Source organism: Emys orbicularis, chromosome 1 (genome assembly GCF_028017835.1).
Source record: "Emys orbicularis isolate rEmyOrb1 chromosome 1, rEmyOrb1.hap1, whole genome shotgun sequence".
In the NCBI taxonomy this organism is placed as follows: domain Eukaryota; kingdom Metazoa; phylum Chordata; order Testudines; family Emydidae; genus Emys; species Emys orbicularis.
This window is the reverse complement of record NC_088683.1, coordinates 112,863,826-112,876,591: the sequence shown is the minus strand read 5'-3', so window position 1 is coordinate 112,876,591 and position 12,766 is coordinate 112,863,826. Positions and strand designations below refer to the sequence as shown.

General features: G+C 44.9%; 1 protein-coding gene across 1 annotated transcript in view; it reads right to left on the bottom strand.

The window, feature by feature from the left end:
- Positions 1-9,863: 9,863 nt before the first annotated feature.
- AMN1 (antagonist of mitotic exit network 1 homolog) overlaps positions 9,864-12,766 on the bottom strand; it is an 80,732-nt gene continuing 77,829 nt past the window's right edge. Inside the window, exon 7 of the mRNA XM_065401389.1 lies at positions 9,864-10,156. Coding sequence (XP_065257461.1) covers positions 10,083-10,156 — 74 coding nt within the window. The 3' untranslated portion in view covers positions 9,864-10,082. The remainder of the gene's footprint in view (positions 10,157-12,766) is intronic.

Sequence of the window (12,766 nt, the reverse complement as noted above, 5' to 3'; positions counted from 1 at the left end):
ACCAGCTGAGAATCTGGTCCATAGTTTGGGAGAAGCCTTACAGGTAAATTCCATCCTCAGATGTGCAGATGCCCCCTGCCCTGCCCCATTGATGCCAATGGAAGTTAAGTGTGTGTGTTCAAAGGCTGAACAGGATGTAACCAAATAAAATATCAAGATAAACAGGGAGAGGATAATAGAAATTCAGTGTAGCGGTGTGCAGCTTAGTGGGTTACCACAGAATGTTCCTGCTCACTGCTGCACCAGTTGATAAGAATCTAGTTTTCAATGTCTGGTGAAGATAAGTGTGTTGAACTATCTGGCTGCTTCACAAATTTCCTTTGCTAATTATGAGGCTATTTTGTCCCAAGAAGTGACAGTTTTATCCAGCAGCATGTGCCTGCAGTTCCTCTGGGGGATTTAAATCTCCTTCCTGTGTGTAATTCAGTTATGCATATCCAGGTGGATATAGCATTCTTGTGAGCTTTCTGACCCCTGCAACTAGGATGTATTCACCAGAATAAAAATAGCTTAGTCCTGTTGATGTACATGTACAAACAGTGTGGCGCTAGCCCTTTAAAAACCAGTGCATCTGTGCTGCATCAATTGGCCCACATTAGGCTTTAAAAGCAGCCACTTGGGCCTGAGACAGAGCGACACTAGGTAAGTCAGAGCTAAAAAAGCTGCAGGAAGCAGCAGGACTGCCAGAGTCCCCTGGGAGGAGAGACAGTGAAAGCCTGAGTAGTAAAGGGGAAAAGTCCCCTGGGGATTGTAGCCCAGGGTGAATTGAGGAATTGGGCTTGCTTGATTTGTTTAAGTTTGGTCAATAAAACTGTCTCAAATGAGACTGTGGGTATGGCAGTGGATCCTAAACAAGCTGGGGAGAAGACTGGCCTAGTCACACATCTGTCTTCTGGATTGTGCTTGGGGTGAAAATAGAAAAATGGGCGCCAGGGCCGGCTCCAGGCACCAACTGAGCAAGCTGGTGCTTGGGGCGGCAGATTGTTCGAGGCGGCATTCCGCCCAATCCTAGGGCGGCACGGCCGCTTTTGTTTGTTTGTTCCGCTCCGGCCGCCCTGTAGGGGGTGGCGGCATGGAGAACCAGAGCGCCCTGCAGGGCAGTCCTCTTCCTTCCCTCCCCGCCGACCGGAGCGGAGCCCTCGCGGCAGGAGGCAGCGCAGCAGGAGGGGCTGCGTGGCAGCGCCCCCGCTGTAGCCCTAGCCGCCCCCTTCTCCCCCTCTCCCCCCCCCCTCTCCCCTCCCAGCCGGTCCCCCTGCACCCGCGCTCCGGCCGCGCCACAGGTTTTTTTTTTTTTTTTTTTGCTTGCTTGGGGTGGCCAAAAAGCCAGAGCCGGCCCTGATGGGAGCATCATGTCTTGGGAGCGTTGGTATATTGTATTCCTCTTTTAAATGAACTTTCCCATTGACCTGTGGTAAAGTGGCTTTAGGCAGGACATCACTACGACTTCTTCCTTGCATTAATCCCATCAAATGGGGTCTACTTTATGAGTCCTCTCCCTCTGAAGTGCTCTGTTCAGTGCCATATCCTGTATCATACTGCATGGTATCCAGACTTCCTTTATGACAGCCACCACTTCTTCTTGGGTAGGCCTCTGTCTTTTTCTTTCAGTCTTGATCTTTTGGAGTCTCACCTATGTAGTTGTCACTGCTGCACTTTGCATGACCAAACCTACTGAGCCTGCAGCCCCCTCATTTTTTCATTTATGGATATTACTTTGAGCATGTCTTTCACATATATATTCCTCACATGGTCTTTCTTGCTTTCCCCACTCATCCTTCTCAACATTCACCTTTCTTCTTTGTTGCTCAACACTCGTTGCCAGGACAAGCCACCATTGTATAATCTGTGCCTTTTAATCTTACTGTATCTTGGCATCACACTTCTTTCCTAGGAACTTTTTTCCCAGCCTGCCTTTCTAGATTGGGCCTTTGAAGTCTGCAGCTGCATGGGTTTGCCAAATTTAAAGCAATAATTCTGCAACTGGTAAGAACGTATGTTTTCCCTCTTTTACTGGTGAGGAGCTGGCAAATTCTTATGTCAGAAGAATCGCTTTGTCAGCATACAAGTGCTGCCTTGCAAAGATCCTGCAGAGGCAGGAACTTCTGGCCAGAGATAAAGGGGCAGGTTCCAGGACCACGTCTACCCCCCGTTGCCTGATTTTTAGAGGTTAGTATATTGTTATAAGCTCTCCAATTGATCTGACCAGAAGATAATAAGGTTCTTGTTCTAGAATCAGGTACACTGCGTTCTGTATCTTGTAAGGACCCTTGGGGTTTATGGCAAGAACACTCACGCTGAGGACAAAGCAGCCTTAGAGACTTTTATTAAAATAAGTGAAAAGGTTATCAAAGTTCCAAACCACAGACCCAAAAGGGAATAATACAGTTCTGGGAGTACCTATAGTATCACCCCTTACAGAAGTTCCTAGATTAGCATACTCACACCCTTCCTTGGGGAACTGGTGGTAAGAGACAAAGGACCAGCCTCATCCCTGGCATGCCAACTGAGTCTGATGGTCCAGGTTCCTCAATGCTCGAGACTGATGGTGAATAATAGAGCTGTGGTCACTGTTAAGCCTCGACTTTCTTAGGTAAACATGTCTAGTTTCCCAAAATCTACAAGGGTGACTGTTAGGCCATTTATATATGCCAAAGGTCCCAAGCCTCCTTAACCATACTTATGTTAACTTCCTTAAGCTAATCATGCAGGATACAGGCCTGTAAGTTCCTTGCATTACAGACAAACAGAATAATTCAATACAAAAATACAAGGCAAATATAATAAACATTAAATTAATAAATGAAGGCAAAATATAATAAAGCAAGCCAGCAGATTAACCCTATAAAGCAAGCCAGCAGCTTAAACCTATAGGCTACACCCCTTCCTGACAGCTCTAGGGGCTTGTCTACTCCACCTCTTAAGTAGATGTAACTTAAGTTGCTCAGAGGTGTAAAAAGCGACCCCCCTGAGTGACGCAAGTTACACCAACGTAAAGTGGTGTCCACACCGTGCCATATCAGTGGTAGACACTCTTCCGCCGACATTGCTCTCCCGTGGGCATAATTACTCCACCTCAGTGAGAGGCAGAAGCTTTCTCCCATCAGCATAGCACGTCTTCAGTAGATGTGCTACAGTGGCGCAGCTGCATCGGTGCAGCTGTGCGGATATAGTGCGGTAGTGTAGACTAGCCCCTAGGTGTCTTCAGTGTCTCCAAGGATGGGACCTGATCAATGAGTAAAGATTCAGTGGACATACCAACTAGAAGGGGAAGCTGATATTTTCAAAGAAAGCCTAGCAACCTTACTATTGTGCAAGTGCAGTGGAGGAACAATGATTGGAGCAGGAAATGGACTTCTGTTTCCCGTTTCCACACAGTGATTACTGCAAGTTTAAAAAAAGTGTTGAAAATACTTGTCATTTTGAGAACCATGCTATCTGCGGTGGGAGCATCTGCCAACCCGACACGCTGTTCCGGGAGGCGTGCTTCCTGCCAGGAGCCTGTGTCTGAGATATTATGGAAAGATTGCTGAGGCTCACCCGTTGCTACCCATGGCTGCTCATCCACCTGAGTACTAATGATACTGCCAGGTCTGTCCCTAAGCAGATCAGCAGTGACTACAGGCCTTTGGGAGCTAGACTGAGGGGATCAAGGGTGCAGGTTGTATTCTTGTCCATCCTCCCAGGTGAGGGTAAGGGTCCAGGCAAGGACACACACATCCTGAAGATGAACGCATGGCTATGTAGCTGGTGTCAAAAGGAGGGTTACGGCTTCCTCGACCATGCAGTGCTGTTCTGGGAAAAAATGGGAAGAGCATCTTTGTGCACTGACTCACCAACCTCGTAAGAGCTTTAAACTAGGTTCAAAGGGGGCAGATGACAAAAGCCCATAAGTAAATATAAAAAAAGGTGTCAAGTATCAGAGGGGTAGCCGTGTTAGTCTGAATCTGTAAAAAGCAACAGAGGGTCCTGTGGCACCTTTAAGACTAACAGAAGTATTGGAGCATAAGCTTTCGTGGGTGAATGCTCACTTCATCAGACGCATTCTGTGATGTTAATGGAGGGTTAGATGTTGGTGGGACATGGAAAATTACAATAAGGTCATAGGAGCAACAAGAGGGAAATCAGTGGGGGAAGCTGCTCAACATCTTGAATGTCCATACACAAATGCAAGGAGTATGGAGAATAAATGGGAAGAACTGGAAGAATTAGTGTACATAAGCTAAATTATGATTTAACTGGCATCACAGAGACTTAGTGGGATAAATCTCAGGATTGGAATATTGGTACAGTAACTCCTCGCTTAACGTTGTAGTTATGTTCCTGAAAAATGCGACTTTAAGCGAAACAATGTTAAGCAAATCCAATTTCCCCATAAGAATTAATAAGAATTAATGTAAATGGGGGGGTTAGGTTCCAGGGAAATTTTTTTCACCAGACAGAAAACTATATATTAACAAACAATTTAATACTGTTCACAGCTATGATGATTGTGAAGCTTGGTTGAGGTGGTGAAGTTAGAGGGTGGAAGAGGGAGGGATATTTCCCAGGGAATGCCTTGCTGCTAAATGATGAACTAGCACTCAGCTGAGCCCTCAAGGGTTAACACATTGTTGTTAATGTAGCCTCTCATCAAGGCAGCACGAACGGGAGGGAGGGGAGACAGCATAGCAGACAGAGACACACCTTGTGTGTGGGAGAGAGAGAGAGATGCACACTGCCCCTTTAAGTAAGCTGACCCACTCTTAAGTGCATTTTTTAAGTGGATCAGGAAGTTGAGACAGCAGCTGCTGCCCCAAGCTCTCTCTGTCTCTCTCCGTCCGTGTCCCCTCCCCGCTCTATCTGGAGAAGGGGTAAGCAGGGGGGAGGGGGACACCCTGACATTAGCCCCTCCTTCCCAGCAAGCAGGAGTCTCTGGGAACAGCTCCAAGGCAGAGGGCAGGAGCAGCACATGGCAGTGGGGGGAGGGACAGCTGAACTGCCAATTGCTAGCCTGCAGGGTGGCTGCAGCACAGGGAACTTAGGGGAGCGGGGAGCTGATAGGGGGCTGCTGGTCCACCCTGGTTCCGAGCCCCCACCAGCTCACTGCAACGGGCTGCTCCTCCTGCAAGCAGTGGACAAAGCAGGCGGCTGCCAAACAACGTTAGAAGGGAGCATTTCACAACTTTAAACGAGCATGTTCCCTAATTGATCAGCAACGAAACAACGTTAACCGGGACGACTTTAAGTGACGTGTTACTGTATAAAGGGGTAGAGCTTGTTCAAGAAGGACAGGCAGAGTAAAAAGGCAGCAGGTGTAGCATTGTACATCAAGAACATATACACTTGTGCTGAGGTCCAGAAGAAGGTTGGAGGCAGGCCCATTGAGAGTCTCTGGTTAAAGATAAAAGAGGTAAAAAGAGGTAAAAAATAGATGTCATGGTAGGGTTGTCAATAGACTACCAAATGAGGAAGAGGAGGTGGACGAGGCAGTTGTAGAACAAATAACAGAAATATCCAAAACTCAAGACCCGATGGTAATGGGGGATTTTAACGTCTGGGGTTATAGTGGATCACAAATTGAGTGAGAGTCAACAATCTGATGCAGCTGCCAAAAAGGCTGGGGTGTATCAACAGGAGTGTTATAGGTAAGACACGGTAGGTAATTGGCCTGCTCTACTCAGCACTGGTGAGACCTCAGCTGGAGCACTGTGTCCCATTCTGGGCGCCACACTTCACAAAAGATGTGGACAAATTGGAGAGAGTCCAGAGCAGAGTAACAAAAATGATAGAAGGTTTATGACAAATGGATGAAAAAAATGGATGAAAGACCACGCTTAGTCTTGAGAAAAGAAGACTGAGGGGCGACCTGATAACATGCTCCAAATATGTTAATATGCTATAAAGAGGACAATAATCAATTGTTCTCTATGTCCACTGAAGGCAAGACAAGATAGAATGGGCTTAATCTGCAGCAAGGCAGATTTAGGTTTGATATTAGGGAAAACTTTCTAACTATAAGGGTAGTTAAGCTCTGGAACAGGCTTCCAAGAGGAGTTGTGGAATCCCCATCACTGGAGGTTTTTACAAACAGGTTGGACAAACACCTGTCAGGGATGGTGTAGGTTTGGTCCTGCCACAGCACAAGGGGCTGGACTTGATGAACTCTCAAGGTCCCTCCCTTCCAGCCCTACATTTCTATGATTCTGAACTGCTTTCAACAGCTTGGAAGTATACAACGATGTCAATACACTTAAGCAAACTTTTAAAAAAATATCTATCCAGCCCATCTAATTTAAAGGATTTAGTTTTCAGTACAACACAATTTATTTTGCAGTGCTCCTCTCCAAAGTGCATAACCCAACAAAACTTACCATAAGTAACAACAACTAGAGACAAAATAGAATCTGAAGAAATAAAGCAAACCTTCATATAACTGCAGACAATAGGCTAAATTTCCATTCCCCCGCACAAAGCACCAAAATTTGTACACACAAGTATTTTATAGTGTAATCACTGATCTCTGTTCCTGTGTAATGTGTTAGTTACACAAGTTATGGAAAACTATGTTCAGTTCAATAACTCGCTTATATGTAACCGAGGGAACAATTTTTTAACTTTGTTGCTTAAATCCCTATTTATTCACCAAAATCAGCACTAAGGCCTTGTGTGCAGTGGGGATTTGCTCTAATTACAGCCATTGGCAAAGCTGCACAGGTGCAAACCGCTAGTGTAAGCAGTGTGACAAAGTTCCTCCTCTATCTTGGTGGGTCCTGCGCTTTTTGGCGGATTTTCTTGCCTCAGAGATTCACCATGTGGGTTGGGGAACAGCCCAGAGACCTTCCCCTCTGGAAGAACCCACAGTCCAGGTCAATTGGGAGGTTTGGGGGGAACCCGGGCCCGCCCTCTACTCCGGGTTCCAGCCCAGGGCCCTGTGGACTGCAGCTGTCTATAGTGCCTCCTGTAACAGCTGCATGACAGCTATAACTCCCTGGGCTACTTCCCCATGGCCTCCTCCAAACACCTTCCTTATTCTCACCACAGGACCTTCCTCCTGGTGTCTGATAACGCTTGTGCTCAGTCCTTCAGCAGCATACCCTCTCCCTCTCAGCTCCTTGCGCCTCTTGCTCCCAGCTCCTCACACTCGCACCACAAACTGAAGTGAGCTCCTTTTAAAACCCAGGTGCCCTGATTAGCCTGCCTTAATTGATTCTAGCAGCTTCTTCTTAATTGGCTCCAGGTGTTCTAATTAGCCTGCCTGCCTTAACTGGTTCTAGCAGGTTCCTGATTACTCTAGTGCAGCCCCTGCTCTGGTCACTCAGGGAACAGAAAACTACTCATCCAGTGACCAGTATATTTGTCCTCCACCAGACTCCTGTACCCCACTGGTCTGGGTCTGTCACAGCAGGTAAAACTGCTATTTGCACTAGTGCAGCTATACCCTTGACTGGACACTGATGGCTATAATTGGGGCAAATCTCCACTCTAGCTAAGTCCTTCGACATCTATATTTAGGGCCCTATAGGCACATAATTTTAAGAATCCAACCTTGAAAATTGGTTTCTTCCCATTTTGGGGCCTACTGATAGTTTATTGCCCTGCCACATGCGGGGATTCCTGGTATTGGTCTGGGCACCATACTCTCTGATGGGGAGGGATGTGCACTAGAGTTGCCTGGCAATACATCCGGTGTGACCCCTCCAACGGATTAGGTTGCAGCATTTAGAGCAGTGAACCGCGGCTACTGGGAGCTCTGGGTGGCCGTGCCTGCAGACAGTCAATGTAAACAAACTGTCTCGCGGCCGGCCAGCAGATTACCCTGACGGGCTGCGTGCGGCCCATGGGCCGCAGGTTGCCCACCACTGATTTAGAGGCTCAGCAGTCCTGAGACCCAGTAAGGCCCAAGGATCGGTCCGTCTCTGCTTGCATCAAGCGGTGCGCCCTAGAAGAATGAGCCGCTGCAATAAGAAGCACTAACTGCTGTGAGGCTACTATTCTTCCAGCTATTGAGCCAGGGAAGAAAGCTGCTCTATAGAACCCCAGGACGGCAGTGAAAAGCCACCAAAGATGGGAGCTCCTCAAAGCTTCAACGAGAGGAGGAGCAATCTGCAAAGGGGGGGAAACATTCCTTACCAGTGGGACAGACATGCTGCGAATCTCACAATAGATTTGATTTGCAATTACTCACCCTTCTTGGTTATCATAGTGGGCCACGGAGTCATGTTAAAGGAAGATGCAACTTATATTCACTTTTAAATTTTGCATGCAGATCTGTTATGGTCTTCTATCAACCACTTCTAGTGTCCGACTTAGTGATCTATTGTCAACTTGTACTGTATACAAATGCCTGCATGCCAAGATGAGCAAAGTCTCCTTAGAGGACACCACCCTGTCCTAAGGATACTACTTTGCTAGTTCAGCACATTTCATTCAAACATACATACTACTGGAGCCCGATCCTGATCTCTCAGCAGTTTTTTACCAGAATAACTCCCTTGGTCCTCAGTGGAGTTATTCTTGATTCAAGCCAACTTCACATTTAACAGCATATGTGCTGTGCTTTTGGGTTTATAAAAACCCAAATAAGCTCAAATCAATGCCAAAAAGAGCAGCATGAAATATATTTTAAGGAATAACACCTCAAGGTAAACATAGCTGGGCCTGTGGAAAACAGCAGCTAAGCAGGTGGCAAACTGCGACTACTGTTTATTATGCAGAACATGTTTGTTTTACTATTACTCTCCCCTACGGTCACCTGTTCTATCCACCTGCTATATCTAGTCATAGACTTGGATCCCCATCCTGAAAACACTTATGCATTGGCTTAACTTTATGCTTGGGACTTCAAATGGAACTACAAGTGCATAAAGCTAAGTGTTTGCAGGCAAGTTCTCTAGGGTAGAAACTGCCTTTTTACCATGTCTGTACAATATCTAGTGCAATGGGGTGCTAGGCATTACTGTAATACAAATAATAATAATGGTAAACTATTTTCTTAATGAAATACTGTTGGAGAATCAAAACATTGGAGGGTCATATTAACTACATATATTAAGTAAGAGTTAAGGTCAAGCCCAAACCTGTTGACCACTAGGACAAAGGGCCTATTGCTAAGATAAGATCTATTGTTAAGTGAACCAACCCCTTGGCAAGGTTAAAGAATAATATGTAATAATAATGTTAAGTTGTGGGGCCTTTATTAAGAGTGGATAATTTAGTTGTTTAATGTTAGCATAAGATCTGGTTTACTAGAACATTTGTTTTAAATTGTCAGTGTGTCTTAACTAAAAGTAAAGAAAAATGGATGCTTGCAAAATATCAAATAATAGGATGCGTGAGAAAAACAAACTACTGTGCACCCAAATCATCAAGGGCGCAAGAGCAGATACATTGAGATTAACAGTAAAAGTCTGGATAAGCTGAATGGGCAAGATAACGTGTTTATTAAGCATGAACTGCATGTGATTGATTTGAAGGAACCAATTAGAACGGTGTTTTGTATAAAATGAAGCATGTACATAGCATGAAATATATTAAATATGGACAAAGGAAAAGACTGATTAGATATGGGCATGCGTGATGTAGGGGTTATGTAAGCGTATAAAAGATGTGTATTGTTAAGAATGATTGGAGCAACACAGCCCAAAAGACCAAACTTGTCTGGCCCTGCTGATGAAAGAAACAGCCTACTATGCACTAGGACTGGGTAACTGATCACTCTCTGATCCTCTCCTGCTTTATCTGTTTTACATATGCTTTGTGCTATAATTAAGGTGGCAATATACTGCCCTAAATTTTTTTCATAAAGCTTTAAAATTAATTATTCTTGTTAAATTGGTGTGAACTGTGTTTTTCACACAAAAAGATTATCAGACTTGTGATGTAAAGAGAGGCATTGCTTTAATTACAAGAAATATCATTTAACAGGGTATTGGCAGGCACACCTAAGACATGTAAGGACTTGGATGCTGACAGAGAGCTCTAGTAGAAACAAAGAATGAAGGAATCTGGTATTACAAAAGACAGTGGTTACCAGAGAGAAAGCTGTTCCCCAGAGATGGTTGTTTCCTGAAAAAGCTTTACCATCTGGGAACTTTATATAAAAATCAATAAACAGTCCATGTCACTTGCTTAATTTTGTTTGGTCCAACTAATTGCGCCAAGGCTTCTCGGGAACGATCTGCCAAAAAAAAAAAAAAAACACCATAAGAAAAACAAACATTATTCATTGTTTATAATGTATACAGATACTGTGCAAACAAACGAATTTTGTAATACAATAAGATACAGGAATAATTTATTTCTTCATATTTGTTTAATTTGCCATTAGCACAGAATATGGATTTTTTTTTGTTTGCTTCATATTCTGGGAATGGACATTTGAAAAAAAAATCACATTTCAGATACTTTTATATCTGTAATAGTTCAAAATTGTGCTGTTTCTTCTTTATACCTATAATAATAAAGCACCATCAAGCAACCAGACACTAGATTACAAGGACAGATGTTGGCAAGGTAGGTTTTTTTTCTTTTATTATTTAATAAATACACTCAACAACCCATCAACCTATTCAGTACTAGTTGGTCTCTCTCTCTTTTTTTTTTTTTTTGGTAGGCATCCGAAAAGCTGTGTGTCTTGAGGTGGTTTGAAAGAGAAGAGGGTAGTGGCCTATAGATCAATTCAAGAATAGCATTCCACATACAAAGGGCAGCGCGGCAGAAGGTGTGAAGATGGTTATGGAAGCTTGAGCTTGATGCAGAAGAAAAAGGGGAACCAGTGGAAGATTGAAGAGGGTGGGGATGGGAATGACAGGGTCAGAATGACGGGAAAAGATGATAACTTTAGCACCTTCTTAAGAGGCTTTTCTGGTGCACTAATAAAAAAAAGATCAACAGATTTTTGCAGGCAATCTGCTTTTTTCTATGTTTAAAGTTTAAGTAATGCCTGGGCTAAGGCCAACGTATCCCTATTCAACATTTGTATTGTACTGGCAGGTCAGGGCTTCATTGTTCCAGGCACTAAGAAGAGAGCACCACCTTCTAATGTTTAAGGTAGAAACTCAAAAAGAAAATGAAAGGACCAACAAAACAATTATAAATTAAATCCAGCTGAACCACCTCCAGGGTAAATCCTAACTAAGGCCCCGATAAAAGAGAACACTTAAGCCGGTGTTTCATTTTAAAGCATCTGTTTAAGCGCTTTCCTGAATGGGGACTAAGATACTTTGTGTCTGATCCCCAAAGAAAACTGCTTTTTCCATCTTTTCATTGACTCAATTCACTTTGTTGGTGTCACTAGGCATAACCCTAGGTAACTCGGGAGGGTGGAAGACCACGAGTGTCAATGAAGTCTTCCTGCTCTAGGCCTAAATGAACCAAAGTTCCTCCATGTTTGAACTTTAATAGACCTAAAAAGCCAGCAACAGAAAATGGAATGTGTAACAGTCAGTTATCAGTTGCAACACCGCTCAAACCGGTATAAAGCAGGAGTAATAAGGCCTGCATGCTTCTGGCTGAAGGGCAAGATAACAGATCAAAGGGAAAAAGGACAAGATAACGGTTCAAAAGAAAAGTTACTAATGAGCTAGACTTATAGCCGCCGAGATGACTTAACTGCTTAATGTAACTGCTATAGGGGGAGGGAGGGGGGAAAGGGGGGGAAAAAGGGAAGAGCTTAGCTAAAGTAAAGTATAAAAAGAGAAAAATTGCTTATGTTGGTGTGCTTGATCTGAGACGTGCCAGTCTCCTTGCACCGCTTTGAGATCTCAAATAAACTTTGATTGCTTCTCCACCCTGGTGTGTTTATTGGCGTGGCGCACACCGGGCAACGAACCCCGCTGTCGCCCCCTCGGGCACACTGTGCCAGCAACAACTTCACATTGCTGGAATGACCAATTACTCTTGCATCAAGAGCGCAACCATACTTTTCCTAAGGAAGATGCCCAGATCTCTCCCTCCCCAGCCCTGCACCCAGCTCCACACACTGCCCTCCTGCTGCTCCCACATGAGGCTGAGCTCTCCCTGCCCCACACCAGGCACTGAGCTCTTAGTCAGAGAGATGGTCAGGCTGAAGAACACCATCTGCAGCAGGGGCCAAAGGTCTGAGATCCCCAGATCCCTTCCTCCTTGTGCATCTCCACTTCCCCAAGTGCCAAAAGTCCTGATCCAATCTGCCTACCCTTCAGGGGACTGGGGGTTCCCAGTGCCCATGGGTGCTGGAAGGATGGCAAAGGTGTTGGTGGGTGGGATGTGGAGGATGAAAAGCAGGAGCATGGGGCCACAGTGATACTCAGATTTGGTCTAGCCACCCCTCCTTGGTCATGACAGAAGTGTGGCTGGGCCAAATTTCCAGCTCCGGTCACAGGACAAGGGGAGGGGCTGCCCACCCCCCAATGCACCCCTGCTTGCATCATCAATACCAACTGAGTTTATTCATAGCTTGCTACGTGTTTACTCTTGATATTAGTTTTACCAACTGCAAAGCCACTATATTAATGCACAGTTAAAAACTGGCTTTTTAATAATCACAAAAGACTCAGGAAAGATAAAGTTCTGGGTTCCCAAAGCAGCTGTAACAGTCCTCTTGAGCAGCCTGAATCTCCTCTCACACTAGCATAACTCCACTGACTTCAGTGGAGTTCCTCCTGATTTGCATCTGTGAGAAATTAGAACCCAGTTCCGCGCAATGTATTTATTTACCAGTTTCTACAGAGCCAACCACTGTGTGAGGTGGGTGGTACATGGACACACCAGATAGGTCACTTATGAAAACTAAGAACAAATGGGAGGT